The following is a 24,464-nucleotide window of genomic DNA, read 5'->3' on the forward strand; positions in this document are numbered from 1 at the left end:
CCCTCAGATTGAGCCCTGTCAATGGTGAGTTTCCAGACCAAACATCTTGATGTGGGTCTGGCTTGTCAGGCTAAAAAATAGCTGTTTTTACCTGAAAAAAAAAGCGGAAGTGCAGGCGCCCGGCGACTGTGTCCCGTCCCGTCATAATAAAAGTCCCGGTACTCGCGAGCTGTTTAGAATAGGCGCCCTCCAGTGGACAAAACGTTGCATAGTGCTTTAACTAAAACAAGTTGATACATGACTTACCTCTCTCATCTCAGTGCGTGCACTTAATCGCTCTGATGTGCGGTGACATTTTGATGGCATTTAGCTTAACCCACTAAGGCCAGTTCATTCATTAGGTACCAAACAGAGATCAAGTTAGAAGCGACCAAACACCTCCATGTTTCCCTATTTAAATACAGTTACACGAATATTTAAACGACCATGGTGACACAAAATAAAATGTGGTGCTTTTCTAAGCAGGTTAAAAAGGATAACCATGGCGAAATAGCACTTCTGAGAGTACTTCGACTATTGACGGAGAGGGTGAGAGGGAGATTTGATTTTATTCTCAGAAGTGCTATTCCGCCATACATTATAGTTCTGCTTTTTAACCCGATTAGAAAAGCGCCACGTTTTATTTTGTGTCACCATACTTGGTCGTTTAACTATTCGTGTAACTGTATTTAAATAGGGAAAACGTGGAGGTGTTTGGTCACTTCAAACTTCTCTGTTTGGTACCATGAACTGGGCTTAGTGGGCTAAGAGAGGTACTAGTGGGACAAGAGAGGTACGTATAAGCTAGTCTTAACTGAGGGAATAACATAGTTTAATATGAAAAAGCAGCGGAGTATCCTTTTAAGGTTAACAAATTCTCCAGAACGAATTACACTTTTAAATGTTGCATACAGTGTGAGATAGTGAATGAGAAAGAACTGTAATGTGCATTTGATAGCTACAACATCCCTCAGCACATAGCCTATATCGAAAAAGTAGCTCATATTTGAAAACCTATAGCTAGGCCTACTACTTTTATTTAGTTACTCCCCAACACTGCAGCTACTATGAATCAGACAAACAGAGTCCTGGAATCACCTACTGGGCCTGCTTGTGTTTATAAATCGCTTAGAAGCCTGAAGTGGACAGTGTGTGGCTGCAAATCCAGTCTGCTAAAATCCTCCTCTCCGCTTCTTATCTCTGTGGGACACAGGATAAAGGAGAGCTTCCAACCCCTTCCCCGTAATGGATAGATCACCACAGCCGCACAACACAGCTGCAGCTCCTTTGCTATACAAGCAGAATCCTTGACCGGCACGCTGAAGATGCCTTACAATACTGATAATGTTGTTTGTCTCCTAATTACCGTTTTCTGGAGGCAATTTGACTGAAATCTTTCATCCACAATCACAACAGCAATCAAACGCATTGTGTTTTGAATGTCGCATGTTGGTCAAAACCTCCCCTGAATGCTTTTGAAATGAAAAAGAGCTCTGATGTATTTATTAGGACTCTTGAGAGGAAAATCACATCTTGACATGTTGCTGAAATACAGTGTGGTAGCAGAAAAAAGGCAGAATTTGCTGAACAGAGCTGTCAGTGTACGTCAAGTTGAAAGCTGAGGTGGATTTCCTGTCTCTTGACATCTCCTAAACTCAGACTTTGCAATACAGTTTCCCAAGAGAAATTTTCATCATGAGATATACAGTTTCATATCAAAACATCACAAAGCAGAAAACACTGAGAGACCGGAAACAATTGTTGGACGTACTGATAAATCCACTGGACGCTGCAGTGGTCTGTTTGGGCAAGATGTCTTTTAAAGTCTACTGATACTTATCAAGGGGGATACAATGGATTGTGGCTCCAGCGGCCCTGAGAAGTGTCACTAGTGAAATCAGTCTTTTCTGTTGCTATGGAGTCGCAGGTTGGAAAGCCCATGAGACCATCACTACCCAAGCAGTGGATGGGAGAAAACCTGAATCTGTGCATAATGTGGCGTGTCTGAATAATGCTGACCTAAAAACTCTTTTAAGAGGCACATAAATTATTGTCAAAACTCCTAGAGGATTTTAAGTTCCCACGGGATACTGGAGTCATTTAAGCTTTGAATTTTACAAACATAATTTTTGGGGAGAGTTTTGTTTTCTTTAATAAACAGGGTGTTTCCAGTTTATATGCAGATAAATAGAGCCTTCTTTCCAGTTTGCATCACTTGTCAAAAAAGTGTTCCTTTCTATTACTAATAAACTGATACATTGGACAAACCAATAAACTGGACACTATTTGACCATTTTGATATTACTATTTTCACTTTTTATCACTACTCTTTCTTAAAATGTGTTTGTCTGCGTTAGTTAAAGACTGATATTATAGCTAAATTGGTAATTCAGCCACTATTTGACCATTTTGACTACGTAGTCATACTTAATTCTAGCCAGAATATGAGTCTGAAACTGCTCCATTGGACTGTGATTATGTGGCGTGTTTCAACCGAACCAGGAAAGACATCAGACCTACAACCAATCAGAGCAATGAAGCAACGCATTACGTTAGTTGTCACATGTCAACAGAGCTCAACTGCACGTTGTTGCCAAGTCTGCGTTTTTTTCTGCGGGTTGTTTTCCATGTCTGCGTGTTGAAGAGACTATTATGTGAAAAAGACCCATGAATGCTAATTTTAGCGGCCAACCTTGCCAAAATAACACACAGGGCTAGTTTAGGGCTAGAAGTTGGCGGGTTTTGTTGTAAAAAACACACAGTACTTACCAACATGATCATCATTTCAGAGAGAAATAGTGAAGGTGAATGCATATACAAACAAGCTCTCCGTTTAGGATTTTAACAAATATAATTCAAGCGCCTTTGATGACATGGATGATTACTTTACTGTTGATCATCTGTCAGTCATCGTCTAAAGCCAGCCCTGATGATTTCATTGGTCCGAACAGTTTCTGTTCGTGCCTAATCACTCCTCTATGGATCGAGTCCAGACCATAGACTGTAAAAAAATATGGACGTAGTGTCCGTGACGTCACCCATAGGATTCCGATAAGCCGTTCTGAAGCTTAAAGTACGGTCGAGCTGGGCGTTGCCATCTTGTGAGTGAGTCATCGCGTGTCACTCCCGGCAAAAATGCGGGATGTGGGTGGAGCTTAGGTGACGCAATGACTATAGATGGCAGATAAATGGCTATCTACCTGTAACCACGCCCTTAATTATGCAGAACTTTAAGGAAAAAATGTTTTATCCTTATTGGCCAAAACCACAGTTTGTACCAGACTGTAAACATGTTTTTTTCTGCTGTAAAGTTGAGAATTTTAACATGGGGCTCAATGAGATTCTGCTCTCTTCTGGAACCTGTCCCTAGTGGCCAGTTGAGGAATTGTAGTTTACATTACTTCCGTATTGGATTCAAGAGAGATCGCAGGAGGTTGCCGCTTGGTCCAGACCATAGACCGTTAAAAAAAAATAGACGACTCGACATCATCCATTTCCGCTTGCCAGATTTGAAGCTTTCAGGCGCCCTGGCCTGTACAGCGCTGACATATTGGGACCGAGTCTGCGCAGTAGAGATTTCGGGACCGGAGTTGGAAGTCGCGATATCAAAAGCCCGCCCACACTCTCGCGGATGCAGAACAATATGTTGGTGTGAAATAAACAGTTATGGAAATGTAGAAATTAAAGCTAAAGCTCCAATCTGCTACCAAAAAAGTCTGTTAGTGTCTCAGTGAGAACTTCACTCAGAGAAGACGTCAGTCTCAGCTGTCAATCATGACCCCCCCCCCCCTCACCCCCCGTTTTTATAGCATCAAATAACTAACTAAAACTAAACTTATTTTAAAAACGAACACTTGAAATTAAATCATCGTGATGATTACTGCCTTCAATGACATAAACTAACTTTGGGGGAAAAATATTTGAAGTGTAATTTTATTGTTTAGTTTTCCTCTTGTCCATTAGAAAACACAGAGGGGCAACTATACTGGGACCGGTCACCAGGGGGCGATCGAGGCGCGAAAGCTTCAGTATCTGAGAGGGAGACTGCAGGCTTGGTCCAGACCGAACTGCCCGACCTAAAATGTTGTGGGCGGGGCTAAGTTCGGCCGGCATCTAATAATGTCAATGGATATGGATACTGTGTGCAAATATTTTGCTTTCCGTGTATATGTGTAGAGTGTAGTACATTTCAGTTACTATAACTTTATTGGTTCTCTGGAATAATTGATTCTTGGTCATTCAGTTTATATATAGTTCTAAATAACCGTTGCCCATGGCAACGCTATATAGTGACCATGTTTCCTAGCTGCATGTGTAATATATAATAAGTAAAAGAAAAGCAAATCAATATTTCATATGAGTATTTAAATGTAAAGTATCTAGTCAAATGGTATTTGTTGCAAATAAACCTCTTCAAAGAGATCAGACAATCTCTCTAGTTATCGGTTTTAACCATTTAAAACCATGTATCGGTTGACCACTATTCTGCATCTCAGTCTGAAGCTTCTTTAAAAGTTATTTACAAAATGATAAGATGGAATTAAATGAGTATTTCTCAACAAATTGTACTGTATCCAATTGTGAAGAGCTGTTACTCTTGTAAGTCTGAACTTTGGGCATCGTTGGTGCTTCCCAGTGATCTATATAGGCAAAATCATTAATTCCAACGTTTAAATGATCGATATCACAGAGAGAGAAAAACATAATCTCAAGTCCAAATGAATAATTATGTCTAAACATCCATTTAGATTCTACATCCCAAGCTTTGACCAGAAGCACAGCTAGACAAAGCTTATCCGATCAGTATCCTATATACTGAGATACAGGAGAAGTTGCCAAGAGCTTGTCCGTCAGCAGCCTAACATCTCCAGAATCACAGATAGTCAGGTGTGGGCTCTGTCCGACAATACAAACTTCGGAGTTTCTTATTTTTGCCTTTAAAGTAACAAAACCTATAATTAAAATTGTATCGGAGAGACGCGTATTGGAGATAAAACAAAGGTGCGTAGGCTACTTACAGCATCCAGTGCACTTTTTCCTTTCTTTGGCTCTTTGTCCTTTGTCCAAAGGAATAGAAATTTCCGTAGAATCGCTAAGGTTTGTCGAGTAGTCCGAACAGAGAAGGGAATGACCCCTTTAGCACTTCTTCGGGGGAAGAGGGCTGTGTATTCCGCATGTGTGGACAGTGTTAAATGCGCAGCATCGACCTGAGCGCGCGCACGCCGGGGAAGCAGGAGATATTTGCGCTGGATTCAGGGGCTCTTTTGACCAGCGTCTCCAGCACTAGAGGGGTTTACTAATGCAGGCGGAGCCACAATCCCCAACTAACACACCTGCATCTAGGACAACACGTTTGGATGGGGGGGTAGGGGGACGGGTAGCATTTACGTGAAAAACATTTAAATAAATTATGCGTTTGTTTTAAAATTACTATTGCATGTTGGTTCATGTAAATGTTTCAGGATTGTACTTAAAATAGACTAAAAGTCGTTTTTTGCACATTCCCTGAGTCTAATGAACTAACTAACTAACTGAATGGATGGATGATGACAGCAGACGTATGGACGGATAGATAGATAGATAGATAGATAGATAGATAGATAGATAGATAGATAGATAGATAGATAGATAGATAGATAGATAGATAGATAGATAGATAGATAGATAGATAGATAGATAGACAGACAGACAGACAGACAGACAGACAGACAGACAGACAGACAGACAGACAGACAGACAGACAGACAGACAGACAGACAGACAGACAGATAGATAGATAGATAGATAGATAGATAGATAGATAGATAGATAGATAGATAGATAGATAGATAGATAGATAGACAGACAGACAGACAGATATAATAATGATAGACAGACAGACAGACAGATAGATAGATAGATAGATAGATAGATAGATAGATAGATAGATAGATAGATAGATAGATAGATAGATAGATAGATAGATAGATAGATAGATAGATAGATAGATAGATAGATAGATAGATAGATAGATAGATGGATGGGCAGGAGGGCAGAGACAGACAGACAGACAGACAGACAGACAGACAGATAGATAGATAGATAGATAGATAGATAGATAGATAGATAGATAGATAGATAGATAGATAGATAGATAGATAGATAGATAGATAGATAGATAGATAGATAGATAGATAAATAGATAGATAGATAGATAACAAAGAAAGTGATGCAATATGAGAGATCCACTGTGTTGGAAGTGATTCATTAGAAAAATTCCTGTGGTTAATCAGTAAGTTGATTGAGAATGTTGAGTCTGTATCTCTGCTGTTATTGGCTGTGTATCGAGCACCACGTCCGAACTGAGCCAAACACTTGAAGATTGCAATGTTCTGCACTAACAATGCATGTGCTGCATTGTGTGCGAAATAAAGAAGCAGCAAAATAAGATTTTAATAAGCATGAATAGATTTTATAATGGATCTGAGCCAACACTCTTTTTCTCTTTCTCCCCCTCCCTCTCTCCCAATCTCTCAATTTCTCTCTCTTTCTCTTGTTGTCTAGATGCATTAATCACTGTAACCTCAGATGTCTCCACCTTCATTTGTCTTTGATTTCTCCGTCAGTCAGAAGTGGGGCAGCGTCTGCTGTAATAAGTCTGGCTTTCTTAACCCTCTCCTACTGTACACCCTTTACGTCGTCCACAACCCACAAAACTGGGTCTCTGCGATATAATTGGAAACTGAGTGAAGACAGTCCCGTCCAGCATATGATACATAGACGGAGACGTTTACAGATTCCAACCCTGTATGGATATCTTCAGCAGAGCGCAAAAAGAAGATACTCTGAAGAACGTTGCTGTTCGGACGCCATTTTATGAACAAACAAAATCTTATAAATATGTTCCTCAGAAGAAAGAAAGTAAAGCAGATTCGGAAGGAGCAAATTGGTGAACTGTGCTTTTAAGTATGCAGCGTTTGAATCGCTTTCTCAAAAGCAGAATACAAATGTATGAATAATTTGTAACCGGATGCTTCATGAGGGATTTTAAGGTTATTTATACAAACTTCTAAAACAAACTGCATTCATACTGAGTCAATAATAGAAGCAACTGCAATAGTATTCTTTACCGCACATATTTTTGCCCTAGATTGGTGGGTTTCAGCTGTGAGACAGTGTTCTGTTGCTCAGCCGGAGAGTATCAGCTGTGCCTCTGGCCTACATTAAACTGACCTGTTTTCTGTATCCATATATTTAGGGCTATTGATGATCGCAGCAAAAACCCTCAGAGGGCAGGATCAAGTTGAATTAACGGTAGATTAAACAGGTGCCTATGACATTATAATGTGGTTTAGGCAGGTTTGACGCAAGTTATTTTGCATAAATACTTCAGCAAGTTGGTACACTGATCTCAAGGGTGTTTCATGGGTAATATCACAGCAGCAGTCTGCCATCCGGTGGCCTCGGTGAAGAATGATCTCAAACCTGAAAGCCGGAGAACACACTCTCAGTGCTATATATACAAAGAGAAGTTTATTGAAAATATGTCAATTTATTTATTGCAGCTGTAGACTTGAATGGTTGTACAGGGGAGCTCGAAACAAACGTCTGCGGTACAAACACAAGACGTGACGTGGAGAGTTCAGGACAGAGGAGAAGGAGAAGAGGAGGGGTTTAGAAGCACTTCCTGTGGACAATGGAGGGTCCGGCCTCCTCATACTCGTCTTTGCTGATCCACATCTGCTGGAAGGTGGAGAGGGAAGCCAGGATGGAGCCACCGATCCAGACGGAGTATTTACGCTCAGGAGGGGCAATCATCTGTAGTGGACAAAGGAAGATTTAATTATCATTATAAATAATTATAATTCAAAATCAATCGAAAAAGTTTTGGTGGTGTTTGTGTTAAACTGAGAAAAGTATAAATTGAAGGTATGAGAATTGTTCCAGAGCTAGACTAATGCTGTTTTCAAGTGTGAAGAGTTTTTAAAAAGTGACCTAATAATTGAGAAATGTGTCCCAGTGAAACTGTAATAAACCTAATAGTACAAATGATTTATATTTTATTAATAATAATAATAACAATTATTGTTTAAATAACTTTTATAATAATTAAAAAATAAATAAGCCATAATTACAGTAATAAATTATAATTTATAATAATATTATATCAATCATAATATTATTATTATTATTATTCATCCATAGTGCACATTGTACACTGGAAAAAAGGGTGTAGAAACAATTTTTACTCCAAAATGTCTTGTATATTTTGACAATTAATTATAAAGAAATGGCAATTATTAATTAGAACAATATTTTCCCAATTAATGAACATAGTATTATTGTTTAGTTTTAGTTTTATTGTTATCTAATGATTATTATTTATCATTGTATCTAGAAATTGAACTGTAATTAAACATCGGTTCAGCATTACAAACTTAAACATAAAAACAATCTATGTCATGAAAAATATTTAAATAGCAAAACAACTAATAATAAATATTAGTTATAATATTAATTATTAAAAAAATATTTGATAATATTCATTATTGTTGTAGTGAAATAATTATTTATTTAGAATTATTGTGTCAAAAACAAAAATAGATTAATAATTAAATATTGCTTCAGCATATTCTGTAGGCCCGTGATTGGGACACTTTTTGCTATTGAGATGACTTGGAAAAAGTGTCCCAGTCAACTTAAATTCACCCTAAATTATTTTATTAAGGATAAAGATGTAGTTGTGAATATTGTTCTAAATGTAAAAGAATAGCAGAGTCCAGCTATAACAATAACACCACAGAGAAATGATGTGCTTGTAATCACATTCAGGACGATTGTTAGCCTAGAAATCTAGACGCACCCTAGCGGCAGCAAATCTAATCTGCCCGCGAGTGTCGTCTAGCAACTCTCAATACCCTTCTGAGCTGTAATCGCCAAACTCTTGCCGGGCCAATCACATCGTGTATAGAGTCGGTGGGCGGGGCCATAATGACGACGGCCGAGTTGCGTTTGCGTGCTTCTAGTAAACACAGAAACTGGAGAACGGCGGTCTTCCGAATCAGCTTTGACTGCGACTCTGGAAGACTTGGAGTTAAGCTTTTCTCTGAGAAAAAAACAAAGAACGGCACTGAAGTCATTCTTAAAAAGGGAAGATGTGTTCAGAGTTTTGCCGACCGGATACGGCGAATGTTTAATCAGTCAGCGAGCTCTGTTTCACCTTCGTTGCTCTGGTTGGTTGTAGCGATATCCTATCGCGTGCAGAGGGAGTTTGAAAGATAACCGTTTATCCCGCCCCTCAGATTGAGCCCTGTCAATGGTGAGTTTCCAGACCAAACATCTTGATGTGGGTCTGGCTTGTCAGGCTAGACGATAGTGTGACAGCCAATCAGAATCAGCCCTGCTTTAAAGAGCACGGGCATTTAAAGCGGCAGACGCAAAACTCAACAAAACTTAGAATTAACAGAACGATATCATCCGCTGGCGTTGATTGTTATAGTTATCTTTCTTGGTGTGAACGGGCCTTGAGTTGTTAAAAAACAGTTGCTCTGAAATGAACTAGTCCCAAACAGTACCTTGATCTTCATGGTGCTGGGAGCCAAAGCTGTGATTTCTTTCTGCATCCTGTCACCGATACCAGGGTACATGGTGGTACCACCAGACAGTACGTTGTTGGCGTACAGGTCCTTACGAATGTCAATGTCGCACTTCATAATGCCGTTGTAAGTGGTCTCATGGATACCAGCAGACTCCATACCTACAGACAATGTCATTTAAATGATGAATAGGCATGGAATATACATGAAACATACGTCTATTTAAATACATTACATATGCGGTAACATGCTAATTCATGTAAGTGCAGATTGCATAATAGTGTTGAACTGCTGGTGAGCCATTGTCCTATCAGCTCTATTGGGTTAGGAAACAGTGATTGATGTTCAATGTCAAGACTAAGAACCCTGTACACCATAAATAGCCCCTCAGCCTCTGGCCATATACTGAAATGCTCCTAATTAGTTCCTGACAAAAGGAGATCCATCACTGTGTCAACTCTCCTAAAAGTGCACTGTAACGCAAAAGATATCGCTGAAAAATGCAGTTGTTTGAATTTTTCTCCGTGGGAACCTTGACCGCTTTGCTGTGCCTGTGGAAGGTGGGTTTAATTGTGTTGCTGCACATAGACTGATGTGCAAATGATTGAGAATTATTAATAACATGAATTTTTCATCAATGGGAATCTAGGCTTGGCAATGGCTCAAAAGGGAGAATATATTTTGAGTGTGGGCTTAGTGGTTCAATGTAGGCCCCGCTTCAGAATGGCTAGAAACCTGATGAATAATTGATTAAAAAACAAGGCATAATGTAGGGATATTCAAAAGCCTGTCTATCATTAAGAAACCTAGTCAAAAACCCTAAAGGAATGTGAACATGATTCTATGGAAGCCCCAAGACGCCATGCATTATTATTTGATCATGTTTTCTTGTGATCTCGACAGAACAAAAGTTGTTTTCTCAATAGCTACACGATTACGCTGATTAAATAGTTTTGGGCTAAACAGAAAAATAATGATTAACTCATTTTATTTTTTTCTTAGGAGAAAATTAAGTTGCACTGACGGAAAAATAACCATATGCCATATATTATACTTTAGATCCAATCATAATTGAATCAAATACAATAATCTAAAAAAAAAAAAAAAAAAAAACAATAATTATTTCCTAGTAGAAACTGAAAATTTGAGTGCTTATTAAAATATTTTTTAATATATATATCTTTTTTTTAATATTCTACCATAAAATACTTTATTAGATCTTATTCTAATTGAATATAAAAATTATAATCTAAACATTAAATTCAATTAAAAAAAATCATTATTTCCAACTGGAAACAGTGAAAATGTTAGTCTTCATTAAGCTATTTTTATTTTAAAATGTTTAAAAAATATTATTATATTATTTAAAAAATTATATTTCTATAATTTAGATCTAATACTCAATAAATCAAATACGAATAATCTTACAATATAATTAAATAAAAAATAAATATTTCCTACTGTAAACAGTGAAGGTGTTAGACATTATTAAACTTTTTTATTTGAAAATATTATTTTATAATATTTTATAATTTAATCTAATCTTAAGGGAATTAATAAAAATCTTTAAAAATCTTTTAAAAAGTACTATTTCCTACTGAGAAAAGTGAAAATGTTACTCTTTTATTAAATTACTTTAACTTTTATTTGACTGTTAGATATATTAGTAGGCCAAACTGTGTCCTAAAATATTTTTGTTTCAGTTATATCTTATACAGTTTCTAGGGGTTTTGACTAGTGAAAAAAACATCCAAGAAGCACAAAAAAGGAAGCAATTATTCAAATGAACGAATGAGAAACTGACCGATGAAAGAGGGTTGGAAGAGGGTCTCGGGACAGCGGAACCTCTCGTTACCAATGGTGATGACCTGACCGTCAGGCAACTCGTAGGACTTCTCCAGAGATGAGGAGGAAGCGGCGGTGGCCATCTCATTCTCAAAATCAAGAGCCACGTAGCACAACTTCTCCTTAATGTCACGAACAATCTCCCTCTCGGCTGTAACAGTGAGTTAAAAAAGGTATTCAATGCATTTAAATAATTAAAGAACAGCAACTTGGTACAGTTCGCTTATCGCAGTTACTAGCGTTGACCATAAGGTGGTGCTGTTTAGCTAATGAAGATAGGCCTATCGCTAATACAGCGTAAACGGTAAAACTAGTCTTACGAGACTTATAAAATAAACTACATTTTACATTTGAGATTCGGTTTATTATCTATTACACGAATAAATTCAAATATTAACCTATAATCATTTATAATATTTTTGAGAACAGCAGAAAGTGTTTAGCTAACCTGTGGTGACGAACGAGTAGCCTCTCTCAGTCAGGATTTTCATCAGGTAGTCAGTCAGGTCTCTGCCGGCCAAATCCAGTCTCATGATAGCATGTGGAAGGGCGTAACCCTCATATACGGGCACATTGTGGGTCACACCATCACCAGCGTCCAGCACAATACCTGGAGCACATCAAAAAAGTATTAAAAGAAATGGAGTTTAGAACAACTATGATAGTCAATGTTAGGCAATGCTAACCTGTGGTACGGCCAGAGGCGTACAGGGAGAGCACAGCCTGGATGGCAACGTACATAGCGGGAACGTTGAAGGTCTCAAACATGATCTGAAATACAGATAGAAACCAATATGTTTTAATAGGATTATGGATATAATAGTACTATCATGTCATGATTTGAGTCTTTAAAAGAGCTTGCCTGAGTCATCTTCTCCCTGTTGGCCTTAGGATTCAGAGGAGCTTCAGTCAAGAGAACGGGGTGTTCCTCCGGGGCCACACGGAGCTCATTGTAGAAAGTGTGGTGCCAGATCTAAGAAAATAATTTTGTATCTTTCATTAGCCTACATATGGAAAAACACCATATTTTCAGCTCATACGTTTTTAAGATATGGTAACATTTGCCGTTGCTTGGCAGATTTTTACGGGCAAAGTCAATGAGGTTCCATTTGTGTCAAAAAGTATGTTCTATTGCGGGCTTATTAAGATAAGCCAGTTACACTCTTTAAAAATATATTTTAAACTAACTAATTATGGAGAGTGGTTCCACAACCAAGTTTTTATTAACATTAAAGGTTTATTTTTAATGCAAAATCCTTGTGTTGTGACAGCACAACTGACTGAAAAGGAATCTATGTAAAATAGTTATGCCCAACTCAATTCAATCACTTTGCTATAACTGAAACTGGTTATGTTTTCAATGTTTTATGTTTTGGTCTAGTAAAAATAGCATTAAAAAAAATCCCTTTCCCCCTTTTTTGATTTATAGTGTTCTGTCGTTTACAAATGGCTGTTTACAAAAATAATGTTCTTCTGTTTGTGCCAAAAAGTGACTTTTTCGTACACTGTTTGCCAGTGTTACTGCTGTTGTTTTATTTGTCACCCTCCCTCTTACAACTCTCAGTGAACACTTGCATTTTACAGATAACCGGGTAAACAAATAGAATGTTAAGATTAAAAAAAAAAGTTTTAAGGACAGTACGATGTATTCTTTTAAAGAGCAGGAAAATAAATGTGTCTAAAGGTTTCCGAAAACTCATTAACACTGTAAAATGCGTTGCAGAACCTTCATTTTAGAGCAAGCAGAAAACTGAGCTTTTTTGTCAAAAATGGAACGCCATAGAAAAATGGAACGATATTCATCATTTCAATAGGAATCATCGTAATCTGGAATTTCAATAATAAATATTATTTCACTAATAAATAATAATTGTATGGACTACCTTCTCCATGTCGTCCCAGTTGGTGATGATGCCATGCTCAATGGGGTATTTGAGGGTTAGGATGCCTCTCTTGCTCTGGGCCTCGTCTCCTACATAGCTGTCTTTCTGACCCATACCGACCATGACACCCTAAAGGTAGACACCATAACACAAGCCTCAGTCACAATCCACATTCCGGGTGACCCTTTCTCGCTGACTTAAAAAATTGTCAATACATTTGATTCAAATATTGAAGCATTTACATTCCTTTACTAGAGTTTGATAATAAACATTAGAAATAAGGACCGTTTAGAGGTCAAAGGTCAAATCATAAGTACTGTGACTTAAGAGGGGCTTTACCGAGTGGATCAAAGTAAGACTAAGCCCCAGATGACGTAAGTGGAACGCCGTGGTCTCACCTGATGGCGGGGTCGGCCCACAATGGAGGGAAACACGGCCCTGGGGGCGTCGTCACCGGCAAAGCCGGCCTTCACCAGACCTGAGCCATTGTCGCACACCAGAGCAGTGGTCTCTTCCTCGTCGCACATGTTTGCTTAGACAGCTGGTGTTTGGGCACCAATGGCACGGGGAGCAAACACATAACATCCATTAAAAAGCAGAAGGGTTTTCTCTTGCCTATTAAATACTTGTTGAATTTATATTGCACTTGAAGCTAAGCGTAAATGATTCAGCTTCTGTGCATAAAAAGAGCTTTTCTGACAACTTGTGTTATTCAGTCCTACCCTCCCTTCGGCAGACTCGCAATGTGCTATAAATAATACATATTTTATTATTATTTGATATCTTGAGTTGAACATAAAAAGCTGTAGTTTATATTTTCATTGTGCTGTTTCTGTATTTGAAGTTGTTACGAAGATGCAAAATCCAACTGTGTATGTACTAAATAATTCATTAAATTATTAATTAATATACTGTATGACTTTATTTTGTCTGCAGAACACAAAATAAGATATTTTGAAGTGCTTTTTTTGGCCATACACTGAAAGCAACTGACTTTCAATGTACACTACAGTTCAAAAGTTTAGGGTTGGTATATATATATATATTTTTTTTATGTTTTAGAAAGAAGTCTCTTATGCTCACCAAGGCTGTGTTTATTAGATCAAAATACAGTAAAAACAGCAATACTGTGAAATATTATTACAATTTAAAATAACTGTTTTCTATTTTAATACAGTTTAATATATTATTTATTCCTGTGATTCAAAGCTGAATTTTCAGCATCATTATTCCAGTCTTCAGTGTCACATGATCCTCCAAAAAGCATTCTAATATGAGGATTTGCTGCTCAATAAACCTTTCTTCTTATTATGAATGTTGAAAACTGTTGTCCTGCTTAATATGGTTAAAATGTATATAGTAAACCCTGACTTTTTCTCTCTTGTTTCTTCTGATGAATTTAAAACGTCAAAAGAACAGCATTTATTTGAAAGAAAAATACACATTATAAATGTCTTCACTGTCAATGTTGACCAATTGAATGCATCCTTGAATAAAAGTAGCCTATTCATTTCTTTTTTTTTTTTAAACTTTCTGACCCCAAATACAATTCTTCAAAATATATTATTTTGTGCTTCACAAAGTCATGCAGGTTTGAGACGACATGAGCGTGAGAGCGGTAGATGATTATTATTTTCAGTTTTGAGTGAACTAAAAACGCTACGTATATATATCCAAAAAAACATCTTCGTCACACTATCTGCTGTAGTCCAACAAAGCATCTAACATAAAGATCCATTGAAGTACACTCACCCAGGAGAGCTTGCACAAGAGGCCTGGAAAACTTGCTCCCTCGAGAGCGGTAGAAAATAAGAGAGTGAGCGGCCAGTTCACCTGCTCTCGTATTTATATAGGAGCTGTGTCACCAGGGCTTCAGAACCTCAAGCCTTTTTAGGACACATTACAAACCCTACATCACTCAAAGGTGGGCTGTCCCATGTGAAGATGGGGTGTCTCACAATGGATACCGTCGACAGTGAGTTGCATTTAATATTAGAAGATAATTTATGGCTCTCGAGGACAGTGTGGACTATTGTTGGAAAGAGAGGTAGCCAGTTCACTAGGAGAGAATGGCATCCCAGCAGCCGATATAAATAAGACACCATGCATTGGTCATAATAGACGAATGGCCATTTGTCTGTTGTCTGTTATTTGTCAGTTGTGAGGAACTTCAAGCTAGCCTTCAAAGGAAATGCGCATTGTCGCCCATATGGGTGTGGACGTTACACCCGGGAACCGAAGCCTACCAAATGAGGAATGATTATCAACGACTATTCCTAAAAGAAAATCATGGCCTCGAGGAAACTGTCAATGTGCCACACTTTGTGAAGCTGTTGTCATGTGTGGGTGGTCTAACAATTACATGGACACAAAGCGACTTGATTGCATAGTGTCAAGAAAACGGTATTGTGCTGTCGACAATGGCACGTTGACTTTTTTAACTCCGCAAATCCCATCTTTTATGTTGTGAGAACTCTTAGACATGTTTGATAAACTACTGTCTAACATATAATTAACCTACAAAAAAAGAGCACATCAAATTATGATTATGGTCCGCCCCACCCCAGAAGTCTTGACCTTCTCCACAATTAAAATATAAAACAACATAATAGCTTTAAATTCATTGTGCTAAAAAAAACAAAAAAAAACGTTTAATTATGAACTCATTTTATTGACTAACAATATATTGCATAAAATAATCTATTTAGCACATTTTATTGTAACCCTGTTACCTAGTGTTAACTAACACTAATGTTTTAAAAACGTTTTTTTTTTTTTTTTTTTTAAGCAAAGCTACTAAAACTTAAGCTAAAAAATAAGGATAAAATATGAATAAATACTATAAAAACAAATAACACTACAGGGGTTCAAACACCCAACAATTAATATCATTAAAACTCAAACTTCAACCCAGCTATTACAAAAAATATCATAAAAAATTATTTTTGTTCAATATATGTCTATATTACCCTAGAAATCTAGACGCACCCTAGCGGCAGCAAATTTAATCTGCCCGCAAGTGTCGTCTAGGAACTCTCAATACCCTTCTGAGCTGTATTCCTCACAATCTGGACGGGCCAATCACGTCGTGTATAGAGTCGGCGGGCGGGGCCATAATGACGACGGCCGAGTTGCGTTTGCGTGATCCTAGTAAACACAGAAACTGGCGAACGGCGGCGGTCTTTCGAATCAGCTTTGACCGTGACTCTGGAAGACTTGGAGTTAAGCTTTTCTCTGAGAAAAGAACAAAGAACGCACTGAAGTCATTCTTAAAAAGGGAAGATGTGTTCAGAGTTTAGCCGACCGGATACGGTGAATGTTTAATCTATCAGCGAGCTCTGTTTCACCTTCGTTGCTCTGGTTGGTGTAGCGCTATCCTAACGCGTGCAGAGGGAGTTTAAAAGACAACCGTTTATCCCGCCCCTCGGATTGAGTCCTGTCAATGGTAAGTTTCCTGACCAAACATCTTGATGTGGGTCTGGCTTGTCAGGCGATGTCTATATACTAATATATAAAAAATATTTCATAGGCCTATAATATATGTCAATATTATATATTAATATATATAGTCTGACAGGTCCTGAACCTTGTAAATGGGCTTGCCACATAGTAAATTTCTTTCCTATGTCAAATGGCTTTTACTTGAGGTCATAAGTTAACAATATCACAATCATTGGAAAGCTTGTATAGCCTTAAGGTCAAATGTTAGCAAAAGTTTACATTTCCAAGGGCACCCGGCCATTTGCATTCTTCAGCTCACGCTGAGATAATCCACAGTCTCTCTCGTTTTACTCTCCGGAGGCCTGAAGTTTGGCGACGTGTCCATTGGAGGCCACCCAGTAACGCACAGTAGCGACAGCCTGCCACCTGGCCTTACATTCTGCTATAGCGACACACTGATAGACCAGCATTGACTGTAGATGGTAAAACAGCCACTCGTGCGCACGCACACACACACACACACACACACACACACACACACACACACACACACACACACACACACACACACACACACACACACACACACACTTTGTGGGGATTATCCATAGACTTAATGGTCTTCATACTGTAAAAATTGTATATTCTATCCCCTTACATTAGCCCTATAAAAATTTTGACATTCAGACATTTTCCCAAAAAAACATCCGGGAAAGAATATCAGAAAAATTGCCCGTTAGAACAAATCATATAAGTCAAGATAAATTAATAAATAACTAAATAAATAAGATACAAATCATGAGTCACGGGATTTAAATAAATGCACTGTAAAAATGATATGATGGTTAAGTTATGACAACATGCTTTTACATTATTTTAACTCTTTATGTTATAAAATATTACATTTTTAAAGTAAATATGATGTATTTTAAGTTGAAACAACTTTTACAAACAAGTTATTTGTACTTAAAATCTTGTTTTTTTGTCATCCATATATTGTATTTTATATTTTACATATATATTTGCATATTGTCCACAACAATATACTTATAATTACAATTCATACACATATAAACAGCAGAAATAGTAAGAGTATTATGCTATTCTAAATATAGTCACTGTATACTTTGTTTGTCTTTGAACAAATGTCTCTAAAGGGACAACAGTAGGCTGCAAGAATGTAGTTACATGTGTTTGTACTCAAACAAATGTACAAATATGTCAATAGAAAGTTAAATAAAGACTCTCTGCAGGATTGCATGCAATATTCAACAATAAAAATATAACTGCTATTGATAAAACCGCTGTGTTCCCAAATGACTGACACTTCAGAGCCGTCACATGACTGTGTCATCGGATTAGAGATTCAGCCTTCCTAGCAACACTTACTTTCTAAGCACAGTACACACATGCACACACACACACGGTTACGACAAAAGGTTTTGTCACGTCTCACTTCTGAGGAAAAAATTTGACCCCAGAGTAAAGGCCACACACCTGTGTTCACTCTCTCGCACAGGTGTCAGTTCCTGCCAGGGTTTGTAGCGAATAAAAACAAACATTTTATGGTGGTTCCACGTTCAAGAGCTTCTGTCTCTGTTGGATCATGTGACCAGACCACTGCTCTTCTGCTGCCGCTGCCTTTGTCTCATAGCTGAAATTCCTCCTCACTAAACATAGATGCATCCGTTCTCAATGGATCTTTTTTGGGAGATAATGAATTGCACAATGATACCTTTGAAGAATATTGCTCATTTATGCAATTTTAAACATACAGTAAGACTATAGACTACTTTTGATCGCACATTTTGTAACATTAATAATATACTATACTATAATTGATGGAGTGTGTTTCATTTCTTAAACAACCATGTAGGAAGACACATCATGGCCATATGCCAGGATGAAAATGTCCAGATTCATCAGGCTCAAACTGTAAAAGAATGAAGGAAGCATGAACAATCAGTTCCAGACATGAATTGGCACCTCTGAGTCCAGAGTCCTGACCTTAAATTCATTGAAAGTCTTTGGGATGAGCTGGGGCAGACTTTGTATTGATCTTGACCAAAAATGTATGCACATCTTAATGGAGATAACATTTATTTCCATCAAGAGAACATCCATGTTTAACTGCTCATTAAAGGACAACTCCGGTGAGAAATGAACCTAGGGGCAATTAACAGATGGTTACAGAGTAGATCGTTCTCTGGGATGCGTTTTCATTGAAATCGAATGTAAAGAGTTTTATCTCTAAAAACAGATTAGCTTATAACACTAGTCTATGGGGCACAGAGTAGTGAAATTAAATCGCTAGTTAATACCACTAACAAGGCTAAAAATAGCCTCACACTAACACAGTAGCATAATGAGGGTCCCAACATGCAAACCGAAGCATTGAGAACTTTGTAAGAGTACAAACAGTTTAATAAGAAGACACTTTATAAACAGAGCGCATTTCGCGTTCACGAACAGGCACCATCTTGGAAAACAGTCTCGACTCATCGAGTGACGAGAGCTCTGCTAAGTGATGAACTGTGACTTGGAATCTCATATGGGCCGTTGTTTCCGGAAGAAAACACTGAACACTACAGAGAAAATAAATAAATAAAAATAAAAATGTCCATGTTATTACATTTCACAAACTTAATTCCCATCGACCAGCTCACTTAGAACAGCACTCGTAGATCGATTCATCGAGACTGTTTTTCGAGACGGTGCCTATCCGTGAACGTGTATCCGTGTTTACAACGTATCTTCTTATTAAACTGTTTGTACTCTTACAAAGTTCTCAATGCTTCGGTTTGCATGTAGGGACCCTCATTATGCTACCGTGTTAGTGTGAGGCTATTTTGAGTCTTGTTAGTGGTATTAACTAGCGATTTAATTTTACCACCCTGTGTCTACCCTCTGCCCCATAGACAAGCGCTATAAGCTAATCTGTTTTTAGAGATAAAACTCTTTACATTCGATTTTCAAGAAAATGCATCCCAGAGAACGATCTACTCTGTAACCATCTGTTAATTACCCCTAGGATTCATTTCTCACCGGAGTTGTCCTTTAACAGAAATATTTAATCAGCCAATCACATGACGTCAACTCAATGCATTTAGGCATGTAGACACAGGCTGTGAGAATGCTTTCCACCTACCTTCGCCTCATGCCTCCTGAGATACCTTCATCTGTGCTAAGATTTTAGCACAGATTTTTAATAACCACAGATAGTCTTGGTTTCTATTTCATCCGAAGGAAGGTACTAGTTACAGTACAGTGTCTACATCACTATACGTGACAGGACAAACACGGACACAAGGTGAGTACCCCCTACTGACCCCACTAACAGCTCTTTCAGCAACAACCAGTTTCCCAGGAGGTCTCCCATCCAGGTACTGACCAGGCTCATTCCATCTTAGCTTCAGTTTGGAACCAATCTTGGAGTACAGGGTGATATGGCTGTTCAAACTGAGCATCAGAGTGGGAAAGAAAGGTGATTTAAGAGACTTTGAATATGACTTGTTGCAAGAAGGGCTGGTCTTTTCAAACACTATCTCTAGGGTTTACAGAGAATGGTCTGAAAAAAAGAAACATCCATTGAGCTGCAGTTCTGTGAGCGAAAATGCCTTGTTGATGCCAGAGGATAGAGGAGAATGGCCAAACTGGTTCGAGCTGATAGAAATGCAACATTTACTCAAATATCCACACATTACAACCAAGGTCTGCAGAAGAGCATCTCTGAACACACAACACATCAAACCTTGAAGGAGATGGACTACAGCAGCAGAAGACACACCGGGTGCCACTCCTGTCAGCTAAGAACAGGAAACAGAGGCTATAATTTGCACTGGCTCACCAAAATTGAAAAATAGAAGATTGGAAGTCATTGCCTGGTCTGATGAGTCTCGTTTTCTGCTCATATTCTTCTGGTCAGGTCAGAATACACAACTCTATTACTTGAGTAAAAGTAAAAATACTGGTCAAATATTACTCCGTTGCAAGTGAAAGATTTTTTACTCAAGTAAAAGTACAGAAGTATTTGTTTTAAAAAGTACTTAAGTATAAAAGTAAATTTCGTTTTTTATGCCAATGCATTATTTTATTATTGTTGTATAAATGCACACTATCAGATCCAATACACTGATACACATCTGATATTCTCCCAGCTTTACTCTTCTCTTTCTTGCAAACGTTTATATTTTTAATATTTTATAAGACATGCACCAAGTGTATGCCAACTAAACTAATCTTGATTTTTTTTTTTTTAAACTGAAACATACTTTCAAAGTATGGCTATGGGTACACACATTTGTGCCTAAGAACAGTCTTCTTCCATTTTGCTATGAACTGATCAGTGTTTAAAAAAAGTTGGGGAAATGTATATGACTATAAGAGTGATTCCTGATAGACTGTCTGAAACAACAACAACAAAAAACCTTTTAAAGAAGGAAAAAAATCATCCACCGACTTTCAGACTTGCAACAGAAACGACTTTCGACCTAGATAGAAATGTAGAGGAGTAAAAAATACGATATTTGTCTTTCAAATGTAGTGAAGTAAAAGTCATAAGTTTCCAGAAATAATAATACTCCAGTAATGTACAGATACTCAAAAAGTGTACTTAAGTACAGTACTCAAGTAAATGTACTTAGTTACTGTCCACCTCTGGGTGTAAACAAGATGAAAGCATGAATCCATCCTTCCTTGTATCAATGGTTTAGGCTGTTGTTGTTGTTGTTGTAATGGTGTGCAGGATATTTACTTTTGGCACGAATTGGGGAGTACCGACTGAGCATCATTTAAACTCCACAGCCTCCCTGAGTAGTGTTGCTGACCATGTCCATCCCTTTATGACCACGGTGTACACATCATTACCAGATCTCAATACAACAAACCAGCTTTGGGATGTGAGAGAACAGGAGATTTGCATCATGGATGTGCAACCAAGAAATCTGCAGCAACTGCGCAATGCTATGTCAATATGGGCCAAAATATCTGCAGAATGTTTCCAGCACCTTGATGAATATATGATAAGAAGAATTAAAGCAGTTCCAAAGGGAAAAGGGATAATAAAGTGGCCGGAGAGTGCATTACTAGCTTGCCCCTGATAGATAGAGTGCACAGTTTTGTTGAATATTAACAGTGAATGTAATACTCCATGTCTCTTCAAAGCATTTAGCATCTTCCTGGTGACTGGGAGAACTACAGTATGTCAGAGAGAATTTTAATGCGCTTGTTATGGTGGGCCAGGAAGCCACATGAATTTTGAATAAACTGCCAAGAACTGCTTCAGAAGGGTGTTAAATAGATATGCTAAAACAGATCTGTTTTAAGCTCTTTGATGAAACAGAAATGCTTCTGAAATTAGATTAAAAATCTAGTTTTAATCCTTCAGGAAAACCAAACCCCAGTGAGTTAAAGAAAATGAGATACAACAAGCTGCAGTTATTTTGCAGTGGAGTATATGCATATGTCAAAAGTTCAACTCAGTGATTTGATTTCTGTTAGAAGCGGCAACAAATCACTCCTGAACTTGTAAATCAGTGGCTTAAAGCAATACGCAGCATAATTAATTGAATGGGTTTATTATATTGATGATTAGTTTAATGAAATAAAAAATACTATTTAAACAATTTAAATGAAATGACACTGAAATTTGAAATGTAAAATGTTCATGCTAACCCGGCACCAGTTACTGTCAATCACAGAGATGTCAAGAGAGGATAATTAATATATATATATATATATATATATATATATATATATATATATATATATATATATATATATATATATATATATATATATATATATATATTACAAATTAATTTGAAAATGCAGTCTCTAATAAGATCTCTAAAAGACCGTACCTAGATGATTTATAGGGGTTAATTGCAGTTCAGCCAGAGGATGAACTCCATTCAGGCTAAAGGGTAAAAAAAATGACATGGTTTGAATTATATGTCACTGTTAAGAATAGTTCATTGCTAAGCACCATCTGTGAACACATCGCATACTGGGAGGCACCATGCGGGAGTAAATCTGTCTCCCAACTCAGGTCGATAAATCATACAAAAACAAGGTTTATTTATGTGCATAAAAGATGCATGCATGTCCTGTATGTCACATGTCCTGTAAACTGCAGACATAAATTATAAATGCGCTTCTGACTCCATATTGGGTTTCTTGCAAAATTTGATTACAGCTCTTACTCGAGCACATAGATTCTCCAACAGTCATGAATAATAAGCTTTGGGCATTCAAGCATTTTGCTCCATCTTTCACTCAAACAGATAGTCCAGCCCAAAATTGTCAATATCCCTAAGTTAGCTCCTCAAAATATGCACAAGAGGCATATTTATGATTAGTGTAAAATCCTGCATGTAAAAGCACTCTTTGTTCAATGTATCATTTAATCAGGTAACACTCATTTGCAATTTTTGCAAAACAGGAGAAATCCTTTTACATTAAAAGAACACATAGCACCTTTAAAATCACATCTGATCAAATATAAATAAAAAATAATATTACAAAACAACAACAACAAAATAAAATGGAATAGGCATCATAATTTGTAATAAATAAATAAAAAAATATAGCCTAATAGACTATATTTTATGGTGTGAAATTATATATACAATCAGACATAACATTATGAGCAAATATTCAGAATATTGTGTTGGTCTCTCTTTTGCTGCCAAAACAGCCCTGACCCGTTGAGGCATGGACTACACTAGTCCTTCTAGATTTAAGCCATCTTCACTTGTTCTGTAGTCCAGTTCTGATGCTCATGTGCCCACTGTTAGAACTTTCAGGAGCATGGACACCCTGACTGGTCTAATTTAACCCCATACGCCAAACAATACGTGTATTCTGACACCTTTTTATCAGAACCAGCATTAACTTCTTGAGCAATTTGAACTACAGTAGCTCGTCTGTTTGATCGGACCACACGGGCCAGCCATCGCTCCCTACGTGCATCAATGAGCCTTGGTCAACTTTTGATAGATACTGACCACTGCAGACCGGGAACACCCCACAAAAGCTGCAGGTTTGGAGAAGCTCAACCAACCGTCATCTAGCCATCACAATTTGGCCCTTGTTAAACTCGCTCAAATCCTTACACTTTCACATTTTTCCTGCTTCTAACACATCAACTTTGAGGACAAAATGTTCACTTGCTGCCTAATATATCCCACCCACTAACAGGTGCCGTGATGAAGAGATAATCATGTTATTTACTTCACCTGTCAGTGGTGATCATTGACATGCGTGATCGGCGTTTTATATATATATATATATATATATATATATATATATATATATATATATATATATATATATATATATATATATATATATATATATAATTGTAATATTTTGATTATTAAATGAATAGGGTTGAAAAGAAAGTAAAATTATAGACATATACAGTATAGATAATAGACACTGTATATTTTATGGTAATCAATTTATATAACAGCAATATTAATTCATAATATTAAAAATTTACATGTAACATAATTGTGAAATTATTAAAAAACTATTTTTTTTCCATAAAAATAAATGTAGGTTAAATAGTAAATTTGACTACAGAACCTAGTTATACTTCCATCTATGAACAGCTAAATCTAATACATTTTTGGGGTAATTATATCCACCTTAAGAATACCTGCATCATCACCAGCACATTCAGAAGAAAATGTGATGGAACCCGCTTTTACACATGCAGACTGTTGAACATAAATGC

General features: G+C 37.3%; 2 protein-coding genes across 2 annotated transcripts in view; both read right to left on the minus strand.

The window, feature by feature from the left end:
* shank2b (SH3 and multiple ankyrin repeat domains 2b) overlaps positions 1-5,227 on the minus strand; it is a 128,924-nt gene extending 123,697 nt beyond the window's left edge. Inside the window, exon 1 of the mRNA XM_067436154.1 lies at positions 4,998-5,227. The gene's annotated coding sequence lies outside the window, so the exon portion shown is untranslated. The remainder of the gene's footprint in view (positions 1-4,997) is intronic.
* Positions 5,228-7,490: 2,263 nt separating this feature from the next.
* On the minus strand, positions 7,491-15,100 carry acte1 (actin, epsilon 1). The gene is made up of 9 exons (XM_067437272.1): positions 15,035-15,100; positions 13,681-13,823; positions 13,283-13,411; positions 12,262-12,372; positions 12,086-12,170; positions 11,848-12,009; positions 11,359-11,550; positions 9,534-9,715; positions 7,491-7,776 (listed from the first exon to the last, which is right to left on the minus strand). The coding sequence occupies exons 2-9, from the start codon at positions 13,807-13,809 to the stop codon at positions 7,633-7,635; spliced, it is 1,134 nt and encodes a 377-aa protein (XP_067293373.1). The 5' UTR covers positions 13,810-13,823; positions 15,035-15,100; the 3' UTR covers positions 7,491-7,632.
* Between the last annotated feature and the right edge of the window lie 9,364 nt (positions 15,101-24,464).

The sequence above is a fragment of the Pseudorasbora parva genome, chromosome 25 (genome assembly GCF_024679245.1).
Source record: "Pseudorasbora parva isolate DD20220531a chromosome 25, ASM2467924v1, whole genome shotgun sequence".
NCBI classification, from domain to species: Eukaryota; Metazoa; Chordata; class Actinopteri; order Cypriniformes; family Gobionidae; genus Pseudorasbora; species Pseudorasbora parva.